At 61.7% G+C, this 21317-nt stretch overlaps 1 protein-coding gene across 2 annotated transcripts; it reads left to right on the plus strand.

The window, feature by feature from the left end:
* The first annotated feature begins 222 nt into the window (after positions 1-222).
* TSC22D3 (TSC22 domain family member 3) lies at positions 223-16247 on the plus strand. 2 transcript variants are annotated; one of them, XM_058032450.1, is made up of 3 exons: positions 223-614; positions 14398-14449; positions 15001-16247. In XM_058032450.1, exons 1-3 carry the CDS (start codon positions 292-294, stop codon positions 15244-15246), a joined length of 621 nt encoding a protein of 206 aa, XP_057888433.1. In that variant the 5' UTR covers positions 223-291; the 3' UTR covers positions 15247-16247. The 2 variants fall into 2 exon arrangements, with proteins under 2 accessions (XP_057888433.1, XP_057888434.1); XM_058032451.1 differs by lacking the exon at positions 223-614 and adding an exon at positions 13942-14111.
* The last annotated feature ends 5070 nt before the right edge of the window (positions 16248-21317 follow it).

Consider the following 21317-nt stretch of genomic DNA (forward strand, 5'->3'; position numbering starts at 1 on the left):
GGTGGGGCGGGGCCGGGGCGGGCGGAACGGGAGCGGGGCGGGGCCTGGACGGAGCCGGGGCGGACGGAACGGGGGCGGGGCGGGGCCGGGGCGGGGCCGGGCGGACCGGGAGCGGGGCGGGGCGGGGCCGGGGCGGGGCCGGGGCGGGGCCGGGGCGGGCGGAACGGGAGCGGGGCGGGCGGGGGCCGCTCGCGGCGCTCGGCACCGGGCACGTCCTGCAGCCGCTCGCCTTCCGCGGCCCCGGGAGCGGCCCCGGCGCCGCCGCCGTGGCAAGGCACGGGCCCCCCCGGGATGTCCTCGTCGCCCACGGAGGAGTGCCGGTCGCCCGTGGGGCTGGACTGCTGCAGCTGCTGCCTGGATCTGGCCAACCGGAGCGGGCTGGAGGAGGGGGCCGGGGGCGAGAACAACAACCCGGGCAGTCCCACCGTGAGCAGCTTCCGGCAGCTGCGGGAGCAGCTGGTCCGACAGAACCTCAACACCGACAAGCTGAGCTCCATCATGCGCCAGGACTCGCTGGAACCCGTCGTGCGGGACCCCTGCTACCTCTTCAACCAGGGTATCTGCAACAGGAATATCGACCAGACCCTGCTCTCCATCCTCCTCCTCTTCCACAGGTGGGTGTCACCGCCAGGAGCCCGGGAGCTGCCGGGGGCCGGGTGCCCCGGGGCAGCGGGCTCGGAGCTGGCAAGAGAAGGGAACTCGTGTGACCCCCGGGCTCGGGGGTGTCGGCGGCGGTGGAATCTGGGTGGGGAGAGGCCGCGTCTGGCACGGAGTCTGTGCGTGGTGCCGGCCCGTCCCCGGGTGCGGGTCCGGGTGGCTTTGCTCTGCCGTGCCTGTCTTGTGGTGCCCTGTGTCTGCCGGGCAGTGACAACAGCCCCCAGCTGTGTGTCTTGGCCGCTGGACCGTGTGCTCATCTCCCTGGCTACCTCTGTCCACACAGACAGTGCCCGCAGGGGCATGGATAGTGTCCAGCGACAGGCAGGCATCGGCCCCATCCTGCGTGGAGAGCGCAGCAGGTTCCTTGGGAAGCAGCTGTGCTGCCTCGAAAGCCATCTTGAGTGTCACTGAGAGCCTGGGTAGGGAGTCTGAGAGTCCCAATGTCAGCTCCTGTCCTTCCAGCAGCTCCCCTGGCCCTCCCCCGGAATGGACACAGGTTTGGCCTGGAGTGGTGCTTCCCGTGCCTGGAAAGTGGCTCTGTCCTGTCCGAGCTGGTCTCGGGGTTGCTCTGGGCAGACTGCCTGTGTCCCCCAGCTGAACGTGCTGGGGGCTGCTCCCATCCATCCCCGGCAGACTGAGGAGGCAGAACTGCGGGGTCTGCCCTGCTCCCTCCTCTAGCAGTGAGAACAGAGGAGGCTGAACGGGGGGTCCTGGGGGCTGCCACTCTGGAGGCTCCCCAGCCCTGATGAGGTGAACCCCAGAGGGGAGGAGTGGACAGAGCTGTCTCAGGTCCTGCACTGGCGCCGTATGGGGCTGGCTCTGGTGACACCCTGTGTGGGAGCAGCATGTGTGAGGGGTAGCAGGTCTGGGTCTCCCCAGTTCAGCCCGAGAGAGCTGAGCTGTGCCAGTAGTGCCGCAGGTGCCCGAGACTTCCAGCGTCTTCAGCAGGTGGGACACATCCACTACCCTGAGGAGACCTGTGGCCCATCGGTGCCTCGGGTACAGATGTCTGCCTGGCTGGCACGGCGGGCAGCGGCTCTGGGGCTGGCTGCTCCGCCATGGGTGGGTGCTGCGCACGGGGAGCGGCAGCCAGGCGTTCAGAGACACCTCAGCATCCCCTTCCCGGCACACGCGGCGTGGGCGCGCTCCCGGGCTGCGCGGCAGCGGGTGGGCTCACACGTGGCTGCCCCACGCGTGTGAGCCGCCCCGGCGCGCTCCCGCCTCCTCGCCCAGCAGCGTCTGACGCCGAGAGCTGCTGCCTCGAGCCGGCCCTGCTCTTCCTGCACTTACATAACGCCGAGCTGCCGCTCAGGTGGGAAGGGAGGAGCTAGGACACCTGCCAAGGCGCTGGTGCCTGGCCCGGACGGGGAGCAGCGAACCTGCCCCGCTGAGAAGGAGCAGGAGCGAGAGGTTCCTCTCCTCCCCGGGAGGCTGCAGCAAGTTGGCACCGTGGGTGAAGGGGGAAGCAAGACCTTGTCCCTAGCACGGGCTACGAGGGCTGGGGTCAGAGCCAAGCGCCTGGGCGGCTTGCTGGGGCAGTCGGTGACAGTGCCTGTGGGCCAGAGGCCACTGATACGGGCACTGCAGGCTGCTTTCAAACTCATCGCTGCTGGAGCAGCACCTGTGGTGCTCCTGGTGAGGCAGGGAGTGAGCAGAGATGCCAAGGGACAGGGATTTCTCGCTGTCAGTGTGCCTTGGCAATCCTTGCTGCCTGTCTTCCATGCCCTGTTGTGTGATGCGTCCCAAGAAGCTCCATGCATTGTGCTTGTCACGGGCTGGGCTGTGCTGTGGTGCAAAGCTGTGTCCCTCTGTCATGCCCGGTGTCCGGGCACCTCGGTGCGGGGGCTGCCTGGGTGATCCCCTGCCACCCCTAGGTGGCACAGCACGGGGGGGCTGGGTGCATGGCCCCGGGCACTGGAGCTAGGTGTGCCCACACCTGTGTTTGCAGTTGTTTTGCTGCAGCCTGAACTTTCTCCTTCTGGGGAATGAGCCAACACATCCAAGAGGAGATAGCATACGCAGCGGAGGATTGTGGGTGCCAGAGGAACACCCCGATAACATGCCTGATAAGGGCACCCTGCTGCTGGCACCAGGGAACCCAAACCATTTGGTGCCCATTGTTTTGGCTGACGTGCTCCTACAGCAGCACAGGAGGAGGGGAAAGATGTGTGGATACACATCCTAGTATGTAGCTGACATCCAGGACAAGCATGGACAAGACCCAAACACAAGCCCAACTGAGTGTAGGCCAGGAGAGCAGGCCCATGACCACCTTTTCCTGGGCCAGGTGGCTGAGGGGAGCCAGGGGGGTGGGAGGAGGTCGGCCCTGCAGGGAAGCAGCCCCTGGGTCTGTGCTAGCCTGTGATCCAGGCGAGACCTGCCTGGCTCTGGGTGGGAAGAGGAGCTACACACCAGCCACTCCTAGGCAACACGTGGCAGCCTGGCCAGCCTGTGCCCATCCTGCTCCAGGCTGTGAGGGGACACCTCTGCATAGCCACAGCATCTGTAGGCACTGCCAGAGCTGCTGCCCAATCCAACAGGTTGGGCAGTGACCCATCCTTTGGTCTGAGCCATGAAAGCAGCTGAGGGCGACTTTCTCCCAGGCCTGGGCAAGCCATGGGAGTCACGGGGAGGCAGGGAAGCTCTGTGTGAGGGGTGGGGGAAGCACAAATTTGGGCAAAGCAAGGACAGCACTGCCTTTCCCAATGTAAGGGCAGGCCAGCAAGCAAGAGCTGCCAGGGCAGCAGTACCAGCGTGGCATTTGTGTCACAGCACCACTTGTTCCTGTCTGTCGGGTGTCACTTTGCAGCAGCAATGCAGGAGGAGAGCAGCCAGGGCATAAAGGGCATCCCGAGGTGGCAGGGCCAGGGCAAGCATTCCAGCTGGTCGAGTGGGCTGAAGCAACAAGGACACATTGATGGGGAGAGGGGCCATGAGTGAGCATGAGAGAGGTGTGGGTGTAGGACCAAGCTGTGCTACTCTCCTTCTTCTGGCCCTGGGACAGCTCTGAGCTCTGCCATGGAGGGGGCCAGGAGGGTCCCCGTGCCCCCCACAGCCATGCACCAGGGCTTTCTTTGCTTTGCTCCCACAGGACAGAGATGCACGTGGCCTGACCTGTGGCCTGCAGTGTTGGTTGCAAGCCTTGCACACCACTGAGGTGCTGGGGAGATGTTGTTTCAGTGGCAGGGAGTAGCTTGTACTGCTGGGAGGTGCTTACTTTGGCATACCCAAATGCTGCCACCCTCGGGAAGATGTCAGGCAGGCAGCTGGCTCAGCTTGGTCTCCACCATGGGCATCTCAATACCTTGGGACCCCCACCCCACGGCCCAGCAGACCAGGCTCACAGGGGCTGTGCCACAGCACACTGGGCTGGCAGCAGCCTGTGCCGTGCCATGCACCATGCCCGTCCCTGCCTGCTCCTGCAAGACCCAGCTCCCTCCAGAAGGATATTCTCAGTACTCTCTGGAGCACAGGAGAGCCATGCTCAGCCCCTCCAGCCCCTTGGGAGGGAATCATTTGCCCCTGACCACAAGGCTATGGCCAAGGGGGCTGGCACAGCTGAGCCAGTCTGGTGATGCCAACGTCAGCTTCCCAGCAGCCTGTCATCTTGGTTCTCTGGGGATTCTCCAGCACTACCCATCTGCTAGGGCAGGCATTTGGCTCTGCACAGGCAGAAGTAGGTGTCCCAAGGTGAGGCAGGGATGACAGCATGGCCCTATGGGGAAAAGGCTGGACAGGATTTTTTCCAGCTTTTAACTGTAAAGATGAGGAAGAGCTTGGAGCTGAAGGAGGCTGCAGGGCTCTGCCCTGATCCCAGCATCATGCCTCCTCTCTCCAGCATCACATTATCCTTTCCTGGTGAGACACGGCCTGATCCTGGACAGTCTGTGCTGGGACCTGACGCCACCTCCTTGGCCACTGCCCAGCACAAAGAGGGTTAAAGCTGACTCTGTACTTTGGGGGAGCATCGTGACCTGCCTGGGACCAAAGGGCTTGGAAAGGCTTGGGATATATGTTGTCAGAGCCTGGCAGCCGTGTGTGTGCCCAGGGGACGTGACCATGTATGGGTCCGTGTGCTTTATGTGCACTGCCAAGGCCAGTGAGGCTCCAGGTGGATCCTGCCCTTGAGGAGGACTGAGGCTCTGTTGGTAGAGGGCAGAGAATCACAGAACCCATTAGGTTGGAAAAGACTCCTGAGGTCATCATCTCCAACTTTACCCCAGGGTGTGTGCTGGGGGAAGAGGGCTGGAGAGGCGAGAGAGGCTGCAACCCATCCCGATGCTTTGCAAATGAGCTCTGAGTTATATTTATCCAGGTGCTGAGCGTGGCTGGCTTTGGGACAGGACATCATCCTCTGTCTGTGTGCTGAGTTTTATATATATATTTGAGGGGGCTTTTGCTGCAGAACAGCTCTAGTGGCAGAGAAGAAACTCTGGGCCCTTCAGACTCCAGGATCAGGGTGGGATCCAGTCCTTGCCTCACCTGCAATTCCCTGGGGATGGCAGCCCTGTCCAGATTGGCAGAGGGTGGTAGATGCCATGGGGCAGGACAAGACATTTCCATGTCCTTTAGTGAGACCATCACAGCGATATGCCTGTGACAAGGAGCAGGACTGCTCCGGGTGGTTTGGAGGCAGGGGGTGTTCTCAGGCTGTTCCCAAGGGTTGGCACAAGCAAGGTGATGGCTGGCTGCTGAGGTTGGGCACACAGAGAGCCTCGGCAGCACCACAGGTATGCATCCTGCCAGGAACCGATTGTCTTTCACGTTGTTATTGTTCTGAAATGTCAGTGACGGCAGGGTTTCAGTGAAGGTCCTGATTTGAAATGCCCGGGATTCCACGCAAAGGCCAGGCAGGGTATTAATAACCATCTCTGCTGGAGCCGTGCTGCCCTCCGTGTCCTTGCCTGACCTGCTGTGGGTGCCAGCCGAGCTCAGCTCCTCTGCCCCAGCCCCTGCCGGGTCAGCTCTGCGGGGCTGGGGTCCAGCTGTCCCTCGGCTATTGAGGGGCTGCTGGGGCTCCTGCTGGGGCTCCCCTCGAGCGTTGGGCCAGGCAGGAGAGCACCAGGCTCCAGCACCTGTGGAAGGGGCCAGAGAAGGGCTTGAGGGCTTCCATAAACAGGGCTTATTCTGGGCTGGAAGAGCAGATTTGGGTAGCGTGGGGTGTGCTGCACAGCTCCCGCAGCTTCCCTGCCTCCGTCCTCATTACATAACGAGCTGCCTCCCAATTAGTGAGCGGGCACTCCTGCACGCCGCAGGGCAGCAGCTGCCAGCACCTAGCAGGGCTCTGGAGCGCCTGCTCCTGCCTGAAAAGGGGCCTGGGATTGTTTCTGGAGGATGCCAGAGGCCCAGCTTTGGGGTTCCTCTCTGGGCTGAGGATCCCTGCAGAGCTGAAGGAGGGGCTGGGGGGCAGAGCCCGGGCTGGCAGCCCCTGCGTGCCTGCTGTGGGGTGCGAGGGCACCGCCAGCCCCTGTGCTGTGGGACGTCCCTTCAGTGCTGCAGCCACCTATGCTCTATCCCCACTGCCCTGAAAGTGGACCCAAAAAGAGCACCCAGGACATGGAGGTGATGCAGTTGGGGCTCTCCAGGATGACCCAGTAAGCTCAGAAGCAAGGACAGCTCTGAGTTCAGAGCCGTGGCTGGCAGGAGCGCCGGGGCAGGGCACAGGTAGGCGGGGAGCGATAACACCGAGTTCAGTGACAGCACTCCAGCCCGGCCCCTGGGTGTGAAACACTTTGCTCTGCAGACAGATTTGTGGATTAAAGCTCTGCCAAGGGTTCAGCCTGCAATCCTCCCTGGGGCTGGGCATCCGTGGTCCATGGGAGCCGGTAGCATGGTGGAGGTTAGCTGCCCTGCCCCAACAGCTGGCGTGGTGCTCAGAGAAAGCTGCAGGGTTTTCACTGGGCTGTGCTATGCCTGGCACTCTCACCTCAGCACTTGGCAGCTGTGGGACCCTTTGGGGGGAGCAGTGAGGTGCGAGGGTGCCCCACAGTCCCTGGCAGGGTACCCACCAGGGTGTCCGCACTGGGTTGGCAGCGCAGCACGGGGCTGGTGTTGCCAAACACTAGCAAGGTAGGATGTTTGGCCACAGGATCCAGGGCTGGTAACAACCCAATAAGCCTTTTTTCCTCTTCCTCTCCTATACCAGCATGCCTGGGGAAGCTGTGATTCTGGGGGCTTCCAACATGGTGAGAAGGGAACTGGGTCCTCTCTGGCTTCCAACATGGCTGAAACTGGGTCCTCTCTACCTCCCCTCCTCACACTACTGCTAGGAGGCAACTCCTGCTAGGGGCACAGGAGGAAGAAGAGGGTCCAGAGACAAAGTTAAAGAAAAATTGCAGCTCTCAGCAGGCTGGCTTGAGGGTGTGCACTCGCATGCTAGAAAAAAACAGAACTGGGAGTACAGCCAAGTACCTTTATCAGAGGAAGCAGTCAGCCCCACAGCTGGACACAGGAGCCTACCAGGGCTCCTTCCACCACCCCACACTGCCTCCAGCCCGACAGGTTGGAGGAGTCTCCACACCGCAATCCCTGCCCATGCCTGCTGCCTGGTGGGGTGGGTCACCTGTGTCCCCTGCCCGTGGCCACAGAGCTCATTCTGCCTCCATTGGGCATGAAGGGAAGGAGGACATGTTCCCTGTCAGCCTTCCCAAGGGTAGCTTCCCTCTGGCCTTCCCTCACTGAAACCGTCTCTGGGCTTCCCCAGCGTGGCAGGGGCCACCACCTCTGTATGGGCCGCACGTGACTCTGGTGTCCCCTGGCTTAGGACTGGGACCAGGCAAGGCCACCAGCACCAGCTCTGCAGGCAGGGGGTGCATCCTTGCCCAGGCACGTCCAGGTGTGCCCAGAAGGGGTTACCTGCTGTTCTGGAGCAGCACATGCCCTATGTTGGGGGATTTGTGACCCCTCCAAGGCTCTGATGGGCATGACCTGGGTCCCCATGTCACAGGGCTCCTGGTTGCATGGGGCTCCTGTGTGTCTCACACAGTTCCTAGGAGGCACCAGCTGAGCTGGAGGGTAGTCCCAGGCTGCAGGGAGCAGCTCAGCCAGGGAATCCCCAGGAGGAGGAAACCAAGATCTGGACAACCGGTGTGCTCTGGCAGTGCTAGGCCCACAGCCCTTGGGACTGGCACAAAAGCCCCACGCCAGTGCCACAGAGCAGGCAGTTGCTGTTCAGGATCCTGGGATTCCAGGGCAGACTCAGCTGCCTGTTTGCCCTTGGGCAGCCCCTAGCACTACCTCTCCTTTCCCAGAACCAGGATGGAGCTGCTGGACAAGACCTGGAGCTCCTCGGCCCTGTCCCACAGCCAGCCCTTCCTGCCAGAGGCACCCACAGGCCCCAGCCATCACCAGTGTCCCCAGCCACACTTCCCCTGTTCCTGCAGAGCATGGTAGGGATGCCCTGGTGCTGGCATTGCCAGCCCCTTGGCTGGTACCACCATAGTTGCAGATTTGGGGCTGTGACAGGCAGAGTTTTCTTAGCTGTGTTTGCAAGCAGTAGCTTTTCCTCTGCCACTCCGCTCTGACCCTTGGAGCAGGAGATCTGGCTCTGCAGAGCAGCCTGGACAGCCTTGGCTCTGCGCCTTTCCCAGTTTGCTCTCCAGTGTCTCTGAGGCCAGGCTATAAACATTTCCCACGCCTCAGACCCTCTGAAGGGCCTTCCTCCCATTGAGCTGAGTCCTTGGGAGAGAGCAAGCCAGGAAAAGTGCCACGGAGCCATGAGCACAGCCTGGAGCAGGGGGAGAGCCAAGTCTGGGGAGCCAGGGCTGCTCCTGAAGCCCCAGCCACCCCTCCAGCTCCATTGGCCACTACCAGGACAGGAGCATCCTTCGGTGTGTGGCTCTGCAGTGCCTGGAGCAGGTCCAACACACGGGGCTCAGTACAAAAGCACGGCTTGTCCCCGGGGCTGTGAGGAGAGGGCGTGTCCCCTGACCCACAGCACTGTGCAGGTGCAGGATGCCAGGCAGCAAGAGATAATCCCCTCGTCCTCCTCCCTGTCACCCCTTGCTCCAGCCTGGCAGAGCTCTGTGGTGGCTGCAGAGCTCCAAGTCCCATTGCTGGGGAGGGGGTTGTCACTTTATGTCACCCAGTAGCGGGGCTGGCACCTTCTGGGCTGAGGCACAGGCTGTGTAAGGGCTGAGGGGCTGCTGGCAGCTTTGGGGTGTCCTGCAGGGCCACTGCTGGGGTGATATCATCATTGGCTGGCGTCACCACCTCTCCTCACTGCTTGATGACAACTGTGGGTGCTTTTTTCCCCCAGAGAGCACAACAGTTAGTGTCACAACTGCCCTGTATTGCGGCTGCTGTCGCTGTTACCAAAATAACCACAGGCACAAGCTGGGCCCAGCCTGATGACCCTCCTGTCACTGTGTGCAGATGCAGGAGCTGCCATGCTGCTGCCTCAGGGATGCACTTCACACCATTGGCCCCTCTTGCCCAGCCTGCTCCAAGCGCTCATCACTGGTGCCACGGGGTAACTGGGAGTCCATGGTGACCTGCTCCTTGGGAAGAGCAAGGTGGGTGTTGCCCACCCTGCTGTGCTTGGAGAAGCAGGAGCAGGTGATGGGAGAGGAGGTGGCTGCTAGCAGCCTGGCAGGGCCAGGGCTGTGGTGTGCTAGGAAAGGGCCCCCCCCACCACTTGGGGTGCAGCTGGAGCCCCGTGTAGGACCCTGCTGCTGTGGGGGCATTGGGGCAGCTCAGAGGAACTCCTGGAGAGAGCTGGCACCAAGCAGGATGCGGCAGAGCTGGGAGCCTGCTGCTCGCACTGTGGAGGTGGCAGCAGGGCTGCAGGTGATGCCTGAGCGCTGGGGGTGCCCTCCCGCTGTGCCCTGTGCCGCTGGCAGGGTGTGCAGGCAGGGCTGGGCATCACTGTTGGTCAGGGCAGCGTGTGCAGGGGGTGCCAGCAGCGCTCGTGCATCTTCACGCAGAGCAGCAGCACAAAGTGTGCGTCACAGAGTCACAGGTCAGAAAAGACCCTCAAGATCATCAGCTCCAGGTACTAAACTAACGTGCTTGCACATGTGTGCAAGCAGGGTGCACCAAGGTGCACATGCATGTGCAGGGCGTGCCCCTGTGTGCAGAGCACACGCCCGTGTGGGCTGCAGACACACGTGTGCATGCAGGGGACGTGGGTGTGTGGCTGTGCTGTGTGTGCACGCACATGTGCAGGCAGCACTTGCTTGTAGGGGCTGCAAGGTGCACCCTGGTTGTGTGCACCCCACTACACACTCAGGAGCCCCCATGTGAGGTGTGGGGCTGCGAGGGGGCTGCAGCCCCCTGCCCAGCCTGATCGCCTGTGTAGGGATCCCCCATTTAACTGAATGCCAGGAAAGAAACTTCTGCTTCTTCATCCTCCCAAGCATCCCTTGCTGCGGCCTCTCGAAGGCCAACAGATCCTGCCCAGCCTAAGTGAAGAACCCATGCCCTGAGCAGTGCTGGCTGGAAAGACCCAGGAGGACTGCAGGGAAATCGGTGACTTAATCCAGTTTATTTTTGCAGTAGTCCCAGCTCCATGGGAAAAATATTGGAGGTGGCAGAGCTGAAGTAATCTCCCCCAAAGCATTTTCTAGCTGCCCTCCAGTAGCTGCAGAAATATCCGGGGTTTTTTCTCAGTCCTTGGTGCCTGAGTGCTGCATCAGAAAGATACCAGGCAGGGACCAGGAGCTTCAAGCTGTGAGACAAGGACTGCCAGGCAGGCTCTGGTGTGCCGGCTCTGGAGCCCTCGGTCCCTGCCACTCATGATTTAGGGCTTCCTTTGGGAAGGAGGCTGGACCAGGACTGGGGGGCAATATTGCAGGAGGTGTGACACAGAGGCACAGCTGCCAGGGCTGGGGCAGGCTGGGCTCCAGCCACCCCAGCTCCCTGCTGTTGACAGCTCTCTGCAGAAGGCAGGAGGTGGCCCAACTGTAGGAGAAAATGCTCTCCCCATCTCTCCTGTCTTCTCCCCTGTGAAAGCAGCACGCTTCATGAGCTGCCGTGGCAAACTCACTTCACATCCCCTGGTGTGGGTGGTCTGGACTTGTCCCAGCGGGGGGACAAATCTGTGTTCCAGGGGCTGCCACCAAGCCCACCACCGGCCACTCTGGGGACAAGTGCACACAGAGGCCTTTCATCTCCCCAGGGAGGGGGGCACCCGCGCAGCTCGGGATGGCACACTGGCCATCGGCCTTGAAAGGGCCAATTGAGTGCAGCTGAGGTCATCTCCCAGCGTGTTTACCCTGTGGCTGGAGCCCCTGGATGCAGCCAACACCCAGGCTGTCTCTGCCACTGCAAGCTGGGGGACGCAGCCACAGGCAGAGCCAGCATCTGGAGCGAGGGGCTGGAGCAGGGTCAGGGTGGCATGGCCTTCCAGCCACCGTACTCCCCGAGCCTCTTCAGACGGAGGGACTGGTAAGTTGGGCCTGGTGTGGGTGAGGGGAGGAGCACAGGCCAGCCTCGGGGCTTGGGGGACAGACACTTGCCTACTCTCTTCAGTGCCAGCACCCTGCTCAGCCCCTGCACAGCAGCTTTGCAGGGGCCGGAGTAGTGCTGACACAGGGGGATGTGCACAATTCCTCCCCCAGGTCCCAGATGGGCCCACCAGGGAGAAAATGCTTTCTCACATCCCCACATCAAACCCGCATGTCCCAGGGCACCCACATATGCCCCGGCTGCAGTTCACAGATGGCACAGCATCCTCACTCTGCTCTGAGATGGGGTTTGTGGGGAGCTGCCTGGCTAGGTCTTGCTCCCAGCAGCAGATGTGCTGCGCTGTGCCTCAGTTTCCCTTTCTGAAGGGGAAATTCCACTCTGCTCTCCCTCCCTGCTCGAGGAAGGGGCACAGCAGCACACCCACAAGTCAGGGTTCGCTGGCCTCTCCCAACAGCCAAGTCCCAGTCATATTCAGTGCCCCCTGGATCGGGGTGCTGAGTGTCCTTTGCAGCATCCCTGGAATGCACATGCCTTGCCAGCACTAACTCTTTCTTGGATACTGTGCCGTGTGTGGGGTCTGCCATCCAGCATCAGCCTCGCCATGCCCAGCAGGGAATGAGGTCCCGGGGTCAGGGGCAGCAGGCAGCCACTGAGCAAAGTCCCCCCAGAACCAGATGGCAGAGATAAGTGGGCAGCCAAGGGCAGTGGAGGCAGCACAGGGTGGGCAGTGCCAGCCCAGCCCCTAGGGTGCTGGGGGCATTTTAGGGGCGCTGCTTCCACTTCTCGGAGGAGACCCACCTGCTCTGTGTATAAATCTGTCTGTGAACGCGGGAAGGACCCGTCGTGCACACGGCAGGGCGCGTGCGCGGGGGCGGCGGGGAGCGCGCACGGGGACGGCGGGGAGCGCGCACGGGGGCGGCGGGGAGCGCGCACGGGGACGGCGGGGAGCGCGCACGGGGGCGGCGGGGAGCGCGCACGGGGACGGCGGGGAGCGCGCACACGGGGACGGCGGGGAGCGCGCACGGGGACGGCGGGGAGCGCGCACACGGGGACGGCGGGGAGCGCGCACGGGGACGGCGGGGAGCGCGCACGGGGGCGCCGCTCGGCGCAGCCTTGCGGACCCCGCCCCAGCCGCTGCAGTGCCGGCCGTGCCCGCCGGGGGGCGCCCTCCCGCAGCCCGGTTATGCAACGCTGGGCGGGGCCGCCGGGCCGAGGGCGCGCTCGGTGCCCGGAGCGCTCGGGGCTCCGCGCGGCCGCCCCGCCCCGCGTCGCTGTTCTGTGACCCCGGACTGTTCTGACGCCCTGGGCTGGTGGTGTTTGGTGCTCCCGAGTTTGTTACGGAGCCCGATTTTGTTCTGGACCCCAGGTGTGCTCTGCATCCCTTAGTTGTTGTTCTGCACCCAGGGCGTGTTCTGTAGCCCGAATTTGTTGTGCAACCAAGGTCAATCTGTTGCACCGTAGATTTCTTTCTAGGTTCTGCACACAGGCTTGGCTCTGCACCGTGGGGTTGTTTTGCCCTGTACCCCAAGTTCGTTTTGTACCTCTGCTTTGTTCTGTATCTGGGCGCTGTTCTGCACTCCGCAGCTGTTGTTCTGCAACTTCAGGGTGTGTTCTGTATACCCTGGGTTGGTTCTGCATCCCGGGTTTTCTCTGCGTGCAGGCTTTCATTTTTCCTCCTGGAGTTGTTTTTTACGCCTGGGTTGTTTCTCTGCTCTCGTTTCTCTTGTTTGTCCCTCCTGTTTCCGTTTGTTTTACATACCTGTTTCTCTTATTCACCCCGGTTTTTAGCAGCCCCTTTCTGTTTTTCTCTCACGTTTCTATTTTGCCACCCGGGTTCTGTTTTGAATGCCCATGGCTCCCCTTTCCCTCCTGCCTCTCTTTCACAGTCACGGGGCCTTACTGTGCGGGACCTGCAGGCTGCATCTCCAAATGCAGACTGGGTTCACCCCTTCTCCTGGCCCCCAAGCAGATGCATGTGTCCCCCCGACTGAATCCCCATCCTGGGTGCCCAGGAGCACAGGAACGGGATGCTGAGGCTTGTGGGCTATGGGGGGTTGTACGAGGGGTGCCGGGGGTCCCAGGACTCTGCTTGCAACAGACGAGGGGTGTGGAATGGGGGTGCAGATTGGGGGGCACGGTGCTGAAGCGCGGGGTCCTTGCGCTGGACGGCGCTGTGCTGGAAGGGGCGCAGGGGCTGCAGAGAGGTGCAGTACTGAGGGGCAGTACCGGGGTGAGGGGGCAGTACCGAGGGGCAGTACCGGGGTGAGGGGGCAGTACCGAGGGGCAGTGTGCCGCACCGGGGCAGTACGGGGGCAGTACCGAGGGGCAGTGTGCCGCACCGGGGCAGTACGGGGGCAGTACCGGGCTGAGGGGGCAGTACCGAGGGGCAGTGTGCCGCACCGGGGCAGTACGGGGGCAGTACCGAGGGGCAGTGTGCCGCACCGGGGCAGTACCCGGGGTGAGGGGGCAGTACCGAGGGGCAGTGTGCCGCACCGGGGCAGTACGGGGGCAGTACCGAGGGGCAGTGTGCCGCACCGGGGCAGTACCCGGGGTGAGGGGGCAGTACCGAGGGGCAGTGTGCCGCACCGGGGCAGTACGGGGGCAGTACCGAGAGGCAGTGTGCCGCACCGGGGCAGTACGGGGGCAGTACCGGGGGCAGTGTGCCGCACCGGGGCAGTACCCGGGGTGAGGGGGCAGTACTGAGGGGCAGTGTGCCGCACCGGGGCAGTACGGGGGCAGTACCGGGGGCAGTAGGGGGCAGTACCGGCGCAGCCCCCGGCGCGGCGCTGCGGGCGACGGGCGGTCTCCGCCGCGTTCGCCCCTCCCGGCAAGGCGGGCGCCGCCAATATAAGCGAGGGCGGCGGGAAGGCCCCGGCAGTGCGTTTTGCTCCGTCTGTGCGAGTGTGTGTCCCTGCGCCCGCAGCTATGAGCACCGGCATGTACCAGTCCCCCATGGAGGTGGCTGTCTACCAGCTCCACAACTTCTCCATCTCCTTCTTCTCCTCCCTGCTCGGGGGGGATGTAGTCTCCGTGAAGCTCGACAACAGGTAGGGGCGGCCCCGGTGCGCCCTGCGTCCCCGCCATTCGCCGCGGAGATCTGGGGGAAGGGGCGTCCCAGTGCCCGAGGGTGCTGCTGCGACCCCCGGGGATGAGGTGGGGGGGCAGCGCTACTCCGGGAGCAAAGGACATACGCGACCGGTGCCTGAAATGAGGAATTCCCTTGGGGAGGAGGACGCCCCGATCCGCTGGTTGGGGGCGAGGTGTCGCGGATGCACGGACCCCTGGGGAAGGGAGGATTTCGGTGCTGACCCTCGGCCTCTCGCTCTCTTGCAGCGCCTCCGGAGCCAGCGTGGTGGCCATTGACAACAAGATCGAGCAGGCGATGGTGAGCTGCAGCTCTGCCCCTTCCTCCCGCACCTTCCCCGTCACCCCGCGGGTGCTGTGCACGGGGGTGATCTTCCCGCTCCCGGGGGGGTGCTCGGCCCAGGGTGGGGGTCCCCACTCCCCGTGGCGCTGCCAGGCACGGCTCCTCTTTGTCTGCGACCGCCGCGAAGCTCATTGGCTCCAGCGGCTCCGCAGTGCGCCGGCAGCGAGGGTGGACGTGGAGGGGAACTTTCGGGGTCTGGGCTTGCCCGAGCCGGGTTCCCGTTCCCTGGGTGCTCGGGAGCTTCAGCCCCCCCAAATGCCGGAGTAGGTGAGGGGGCTGGAAAGTGCCTCTGGATGCAGAGAGACCAAAGAGATGGCGGCTGAGGGAGCTATGCTGGATGAGCACCAAGCCCTGGCCAGGGTTCCGAGAGTGCACTGGGGTGGGGAGGGATGGTCCTTGAGAAAAGCTTCTGCACCATTTGGCATTTGTCCCAGCACTTGGGAACAGAAGGGATCAACCCTTTGAGCATTAACTCTCCATTAATTGGTCTCTTCCTTGGCCTTTTGCAGGATCTCGTGAAAAATCATCTAATGTATGCCGTGCGGGAGGAAGTGGAGGTCCTGAAAGAGCAAATCAAGGAACTGTTGGAGAAAAACTCCCAGCTGGAGCGTGAGAACAGCCTCCTGAAGACCCTGGCCAGTCCTGAGCAGCTGGAGAAGTTCCAGTCGCGGCTCCCAGCAGAGGTGCTGTGCCCTGAGGAGCAGAGCCCCGGGGTGGCTGCCCCGGCTCAGCACTCCGGGGGCTCTGCGGTGTAAGGTGGCTCTGTCCTCGGGGTGGGCAGAGCCACAGAACTCTTTCTACTTAATCTCCTGCAAAATCGTTTCCACCTTCATCTCACACGAAGGACTGCCAGACCCTGGCACTGCGCCGTGCCCCTCGGGCAGCCCTGGCCAGCCCGCAGAGCCAGTGGCCATCTCCGTCATGAGGATGCTCTTCTGCGAGGAGGACAGGGGCAGCTGGCCCCCCCTCCCCATCCAGCCGCCCCCCAGGTGCCAGGAGGAGATCTGGGGTGCCTGTCCCGGCAGGCGTGGGCAGTCTTTGGCACCGTGACGGTAACCTGCGGTTGGAAGGAGCGCACGCCAGGCCCCAGGCCGTGGTTGCATTCTGCAGGGGGTGTCTCTTTCTGGCAAAGCCTGGCATTGGAGGGAAATCCATGTTTAGTGAGCAAAGCAGATGTGTCCCGTGAGCCACCCAGGAGCCTGCTGGAACCCAACCCAGACTGAGCAGCACCAGGGGTGGCAGCTGCACGTAGACCGTGGCTGAACGCACAGCAGTGTGGAGATTACAAGGAAAAAAAGCTTGTTTTGTTAGTTTGGGCATCTTCTGTAGCTGTATCTATGTATAAACATGTGCACGAGGTGCCTCTGAGGCTGTGGGGTGCCCGCTCTGGGTCAGCCATGCCCATCTCAACATCTGGGGCATTCGAAGGCAGACTGGGATGGTGAGCACCTGGCAGTGGACAGCCAGCTATGGAGAGTGGCACCAAGGAGGGGGCAGATTCACTCCTCTCTGGCATCCCACCTGACAGAACCGTGCGGCAGCACTGGGAGGATCTGGACTGAGCACTGGGCAGAGCCACAAGGCAGGCTGTGCTCTAACCTACCGGGGTGGAGGAGCCAGCCCGTGTTCCTGGGCTCCCCTCTGTCCCTGGCCCGTTCTCTGGGATGTGACGGGACATTGCTTTTGATGTCAGAAGCGGTGACACTGTTGTGTAAATCTAGATAGAAGTGGCAATAAACTCTACTTTTTATATATACCCATGCCCCAAGCTGTGTCTGTGGCTGGGAAGGGGCGGGAGGGTGGTGGCAGTGGGGAAGGGACTGGGAATTGCTGGAATGGGACTGGTGAGGATACTGGGCTGATGCTGTTCCCCAGCTGAGAAAACCTGGCAGCTCCCCACCTTTGCAGTGGGGTTTAGTTCCCCTTAGATGGCCCTGGCTGAGCCAAGATGGGTTTTTGGAAATGTGAGCAGGCAGCCCCTTCCAGGGGCTGGATGTGTGGTAGGGAAAAGTGTTGTGAACCTGCAGGTCTCTGTTCCCTGTGTCTCACCTGAACAGGGCCGACGTGGGGGCACAAGCAGAAAGGAGGCTCTTGTCAGGCTGTGTGGAGCTGTATGTACCCCCAGCTGTGCTCTTCCTCTGGTGTTCTTGTTCTCACAGCCATCATTGATATTTTTTGTTTGGTTGGGGTTTTTTTTTTCATTTTGGGCTATCTCAAGATGTTAGATTTAATCTCAAAATATGAGAGTAATCATCTGGGTCATCTGGATTGGACAGTGCTGGACAGAGGTGGGGAATCCCCCAACCCTGTTCTAGGGCACGGCCAGCTTTTGATTCAACCCCATGGGGTATGTGAGGGAGGGCAAAAAAATGTGCAAACCCTCCATCTCTGGGGCTGTTGATGGCTACTGCAGGTTAAAGCCTGGAGGTGCTTGTGCAGAGCCCCAGCCTGGCAGGATGTGTGGAGCAAGGTGCAGTATCCTCCCGTGGGGTTTTCTAGAGACACATCTGGGCCATCCAGAGCCCTCCTTGGGCCAGCAGTGCCTGGGGCTGGGGAGCAGCTAGCTGGCCATACCCTGTGCTGCAGCAGCACAGCTCCACACAGTTTTGTGTCTCTGCTGTTGGGAGGGAGGTTCAGTCCCAGCCCTGTGTGAGTCACAGAGCTGGGGGTGGTTGGCACCCTGGAAACGCTGGGTAAACAGCAAAACACGGGCTACAGGCTTGAAATCACTATTGGGTGGCTTTCTCCTCCTTGTTCTGTCTCAACACAGTGACCCCACAGCAGCCTTGTGCAGGCAGCCCTGCAAGTGCTCTAGTGCAAGGGCACACGCATGTGCCCTGTGAGTGCCTGTGTGTGATGACTTTCCCTGTGTGTCTAATAACTTTTCCTCTGTGTGTGTGTAAACAGGTTCAGGCTCCTCTACCACGTGCATACACATCCCTTGCACACACAGGCACTGCAGCAGCCTGTAGGGGACACACACAGCAGACCCCCAAGTGCTGCCAGCCTCTCAGGTTTTACAGCTGCTCCAGGAAGGGCAGCTGGATCCAGCTGTGCTTGCACTGTCCAGGTCACTACGGTGGGTGCTGGGAAATGGTCCGGCCATCCTGGCCCCTCTTGGCTGGGGAAGCTTTGGCCTGCAGCAATGAGCTCTGTGCCACATTTGTTTTAATTGCACCCTCAATCCAGCTGTGTTCAAGGGGAGCAGTGATGGTGTTGGAAGTCCTGTTTGCTGCCTCTCCCTGTCCTCTGTCCCGTCCCTACAGCCTTGGGGTCCTGCAGAGCACAGAGGCAGACGGGGACAGGCTGTGGCAAAACGCGCTCACTGCAGCCACCCGCTCCCAACCGCTTGTTTCAGAGCTCAGCCTTCCTCCCTCGGGTAGGCAGAGCCTTTCCCGTCCTGTGGCGTGGTGTGACAAAGTGCCTGCCAATGGCACAGGGCAGCCCTTGCAGGGCCCCCACCTCCCCACTGCCCCACGGTGCTGCAGGGGTTAACGAGCACCCCGGCATCCTGCACCCCCTGACATCCCGCACCCGGCCTCCCCTGGCCCCCAGGGTCTCCCAGCCCAGCCCTGGGTCCGCCCCAACTGGCTCAGCTCAGGGGAATGACAGAGAAAAGGGCTCGGGAGGTGCAAGCTGCTGCAGAGGGTGGGAAGCCTGTGTGGGTGATGCTCGGTGCAGCGAGCGTGGGTGAGCAGCACCTGGGAGGGGGTTTGAAGCAGCACAGGGAGGGCAGCAGAATTTGAGGGTCTGCCCGAGGGCCAGGATATATGGGAGACATCCCCAGCCCTGCATATTCTCACTCCTTCACTGTGTTCTCCTGGGGAGATTCCACTCCAGCCAGGCAGAAGGGCCTTATGCAACATCCCTCCCTGTGTCTCAAACACTGTGTGCTTCCCTGCTCCTCAAACCGAACATCATGTCCCAGCCCAGCCCAGTCCTGCGGGAGCTGTGCAGACAGATGCATGTGTGGGATTTTCCACACATGCATGTGTGGGATTTTCCTTGGTGCCCGCACCCCCGTGGATCCAGCTCAGCCCCCCACAGCTGCCCAGGCCTGGGCCCTCTCAAAGGGGAAGCTGTGCTGCACAGTGGAGGCTCTCACTGGAGAGTGGCACAAGCCGTGGTGCCAGCCCCAGGCGAGCCACAGCTCAGTGCCGTGGGGGTTGGTGCATGGTGAGAGCAAGACCCAGCTGGAGCCTACACAGGCAGCCACGGTGCTGGGACTCTGTGTGCAGCAGCCTCCCAGGACACCTGCACAAGCGTTCCACGAGCACTGGGACCCTGCCCCAGCTGGGACAGCTGCAGAGGGCGAGATGCAAGTGTGAGGATGCACCAGCAATAAGCCAAGCGTGCAGAGCCCACCCGCCAAGAACCTGTGCAGCAGGGTGGGTGGAGGGCACAGAGGAGCTGCACCAGAGCTGAGGGTCCTCGTCCAGCCCATTCCCACAGCTCACCCACCCTTCTGCCGTGCCTCAGTTTCCCCTCTGTTCACATTCCCTGTGCAGGGGGTTTTCCCAAGGTCGAGTCAGGCTGAGACCCTAGCATGCCTCCAAGCAGTCCCAGCTGGGTCGGAGGTTTCAGGCAGGCCACGGCCCAGGCAGAGGCAAGGGAGCTGCTCCCAGCACACACGCATGCCAGGAGCTGCTGGCAGGGCTGCCCACCACAGGCACACTGCACTGTGCCCTCTGCCAGCACTGCCAGCCCAACAGGCACTGGCACCTGTGGGGTAGTGGCAGCACATCCCAAAACAGCACAGGCAGTCCTGGCGGAGCGGCTGGTGCTGTCCCAATGCCATGCCGCCCTTACATAACTGGGGAGCCAGCCCAGGCCTGTGCCCTCTGCTTAGGGCTGGGCTAGGAGCCAGCAGGGCCAGCCACAGCCCCCTCAGGGCTTTTGGCCCCATCACAGGTGCCAGGGCTGTCCCCCCCTGCCAGGAACACTGCCAACCCCACAGCCCCAGCGGGATGGGGACCTGCTGGAGCAAGCCCAGCCGGCTGCAGAGGGCAGGGGCTGCCTGTGCCCAGGGCTCCCTGTCAGGGCAGGGGCCGGGGCAGGGCTGCTGGGATGGATACTTGGTGTTCCCTGGCAGTTTGTGTCCCCGGCACCCTGCCCTGACACCCAGCCACAGACATTTGTTGGTATCAGGAAGTGAAACAAACAGCAGGCAGTAACCTGGCAGCAAGACCGCAGCCACCCCAGCGTGCTGGGAACACAGGGTGCACTGCACTCCTGCTGACACCTCACCACCACCAGCTGCCCTTGGCACAGCACCTCTCCCTGCCCTGAGCACTGCTGGGGATGCCTAAGGAGAGCAGCTGGCTCATTCTCTCAGTCCTCAGGTGTCCTTTCTACATCCTCCTATGCTGCAGGATGAGTTTTCCCATTGGCAAAAATAAAAATAATGCCATGGCCTGTGCCCTGTGGGCTGCAGCTGTGTCCCCAGCCTGGTCAAGTCCTGTGGAGGGAAAAACCTGTCAGCAGGGCCTGTTGCAATAGGACAAGTGGGACAGAATTAGACGGGATATAGGAAAGGAGTTTTTTATGATGAGGATGGTGAGACCCTGGCACAGGGTGCCCAGAGTGGCTGTGGCTGCCCCTGGATCCCTGGAAGTGTTCAAGGCCAGGTTGGAGGAGGCTTGGAGCAACCTGGTCTAGTGGAAGTTGTCCCTGCCCATAGCAGGAGGCTGGAAGGAGATGACCTTTAGAGGTCTCTTCCAACCCAGACCATTCTGGGATTCCATGACTCTGTGACACTTTGGTCTGGCTGGGTCCAGCTGTGGCACAGGGGTGTCATGCTTCTGGGAGCCAGACATGCTGGCTGCTCTGTCACCCCCACCCAGCTGGAGCCCAGTGAGGAGCCATCTGCCCCCAGTCTGCCATGGGTCAGCACACAGGGAGCCACAGCTTTGTACCCGTGGTGAGGTGGCTTTGTGTGTAATCCTCGGGACAGACACTCCCCAGGGCTGGGACAGCTGTGGGAGTGGGACTGCTGTAGCAAAAGGACTTCAGATTCCCAGGTAGAAACAAGGTCGAACAGCCCCAAAGAGACAATCTTAGAGGATGAGAGAAGAGGGAAGGGGATGGAGTGTGTCGGATTGTGTTAGGGAAGAGCAGGAGATACTGTCGACAAAAGTTGCTGAGGCAGGTGGAAAACAGGTGGGTCATGCAGGAGGGTGACAAGAGTGCAAAAGGCACAAACAACCTGAGATGCCTCCTGCCTGTCCATGCCAGAGCCAGCACAACAGCTCTTAGGAGGTTAATGGGATCATTAGTGGCGATAAGGAGGCAGCTAAGCAGTAAAATGTTCCTGAGAAAGTGAACTTCCTCATTCCAGCCAAGAAAGGGAGATTGGTTCAGAGCAAACAGCACCAGAATAAACAACTCAATTAGAAACAGCAAGTTCTCGAACCCAGACAAACAACCCAGGCCCGGAAGGTTTCATATGGGAAGAGCCACGCTTGGAGCAAACACTTCCCCATGGGACTGCCGCTTAATGAATGAGCACTTGGAGTTACAGAAGGTGCCAGGGATTAACTGGGATTTAGGGGCCTGGGGGACCTGGCCAATTTGCTTTAATTGATCATTAGAAACAGCATAATCCCCAGGAAAATCAGTGTGGGAAATCTGGGCGCCAGGCTCCAGACTTTGCCAGGGCTTACAAGAGAACACAAGTCACAAAGGGGTTGCCTCCATTGGAGTGGCTTATCTTGTACGTCTGGGGGCTGCCCATGGCCTGTCTCAGTCCCCAGCTGCCTGGGTGGTGCCCTGCCTGCAGAAGCAGCTGCCCACACTGCCTGGCTCCCAGAGCAGAGGGCAGAACAGA

Source organism: Melospiza georgiana, chromosome 12, assembly GCF_028018845.1.
Source record: "Melospiza georgiana isolate bMelGeo1 chromosome 12, bMelGeo1.pri, whole genome shotgun sequence".
Classification (NCBI taxonomy): Eukaryota; Metazoa; Chordata; class Aves; order Passeriformes; family Passerellidae; genus Melospiza; species Melospiza georgiana.

Bases quoted from the DNA above. Each gene is read 5' to 3' on its own strand.
- TSC22D3 (XM_058032450.1), top strand. From the start codon at position 292: ATGTCCTCGTCGCCCACGGAGGAGTGCCGGTCGCCCGTGGGGCTGGAC. The intron at 615-14,397 runs GTGGGTGTCACC...GCTCTCTTGCAG, and splicing joins ATCCTCCTCCTCTTCCACAG to CGCCTCCGGAGCCAGCGTGG. The intron at 14,450-15,000 runs GTGAGCTGCAGC...GGCCTTTTGCAG, and splicing joins ACAAGATCGAGCAGGCGATG to GATCTCGTGAAAAATCATCT.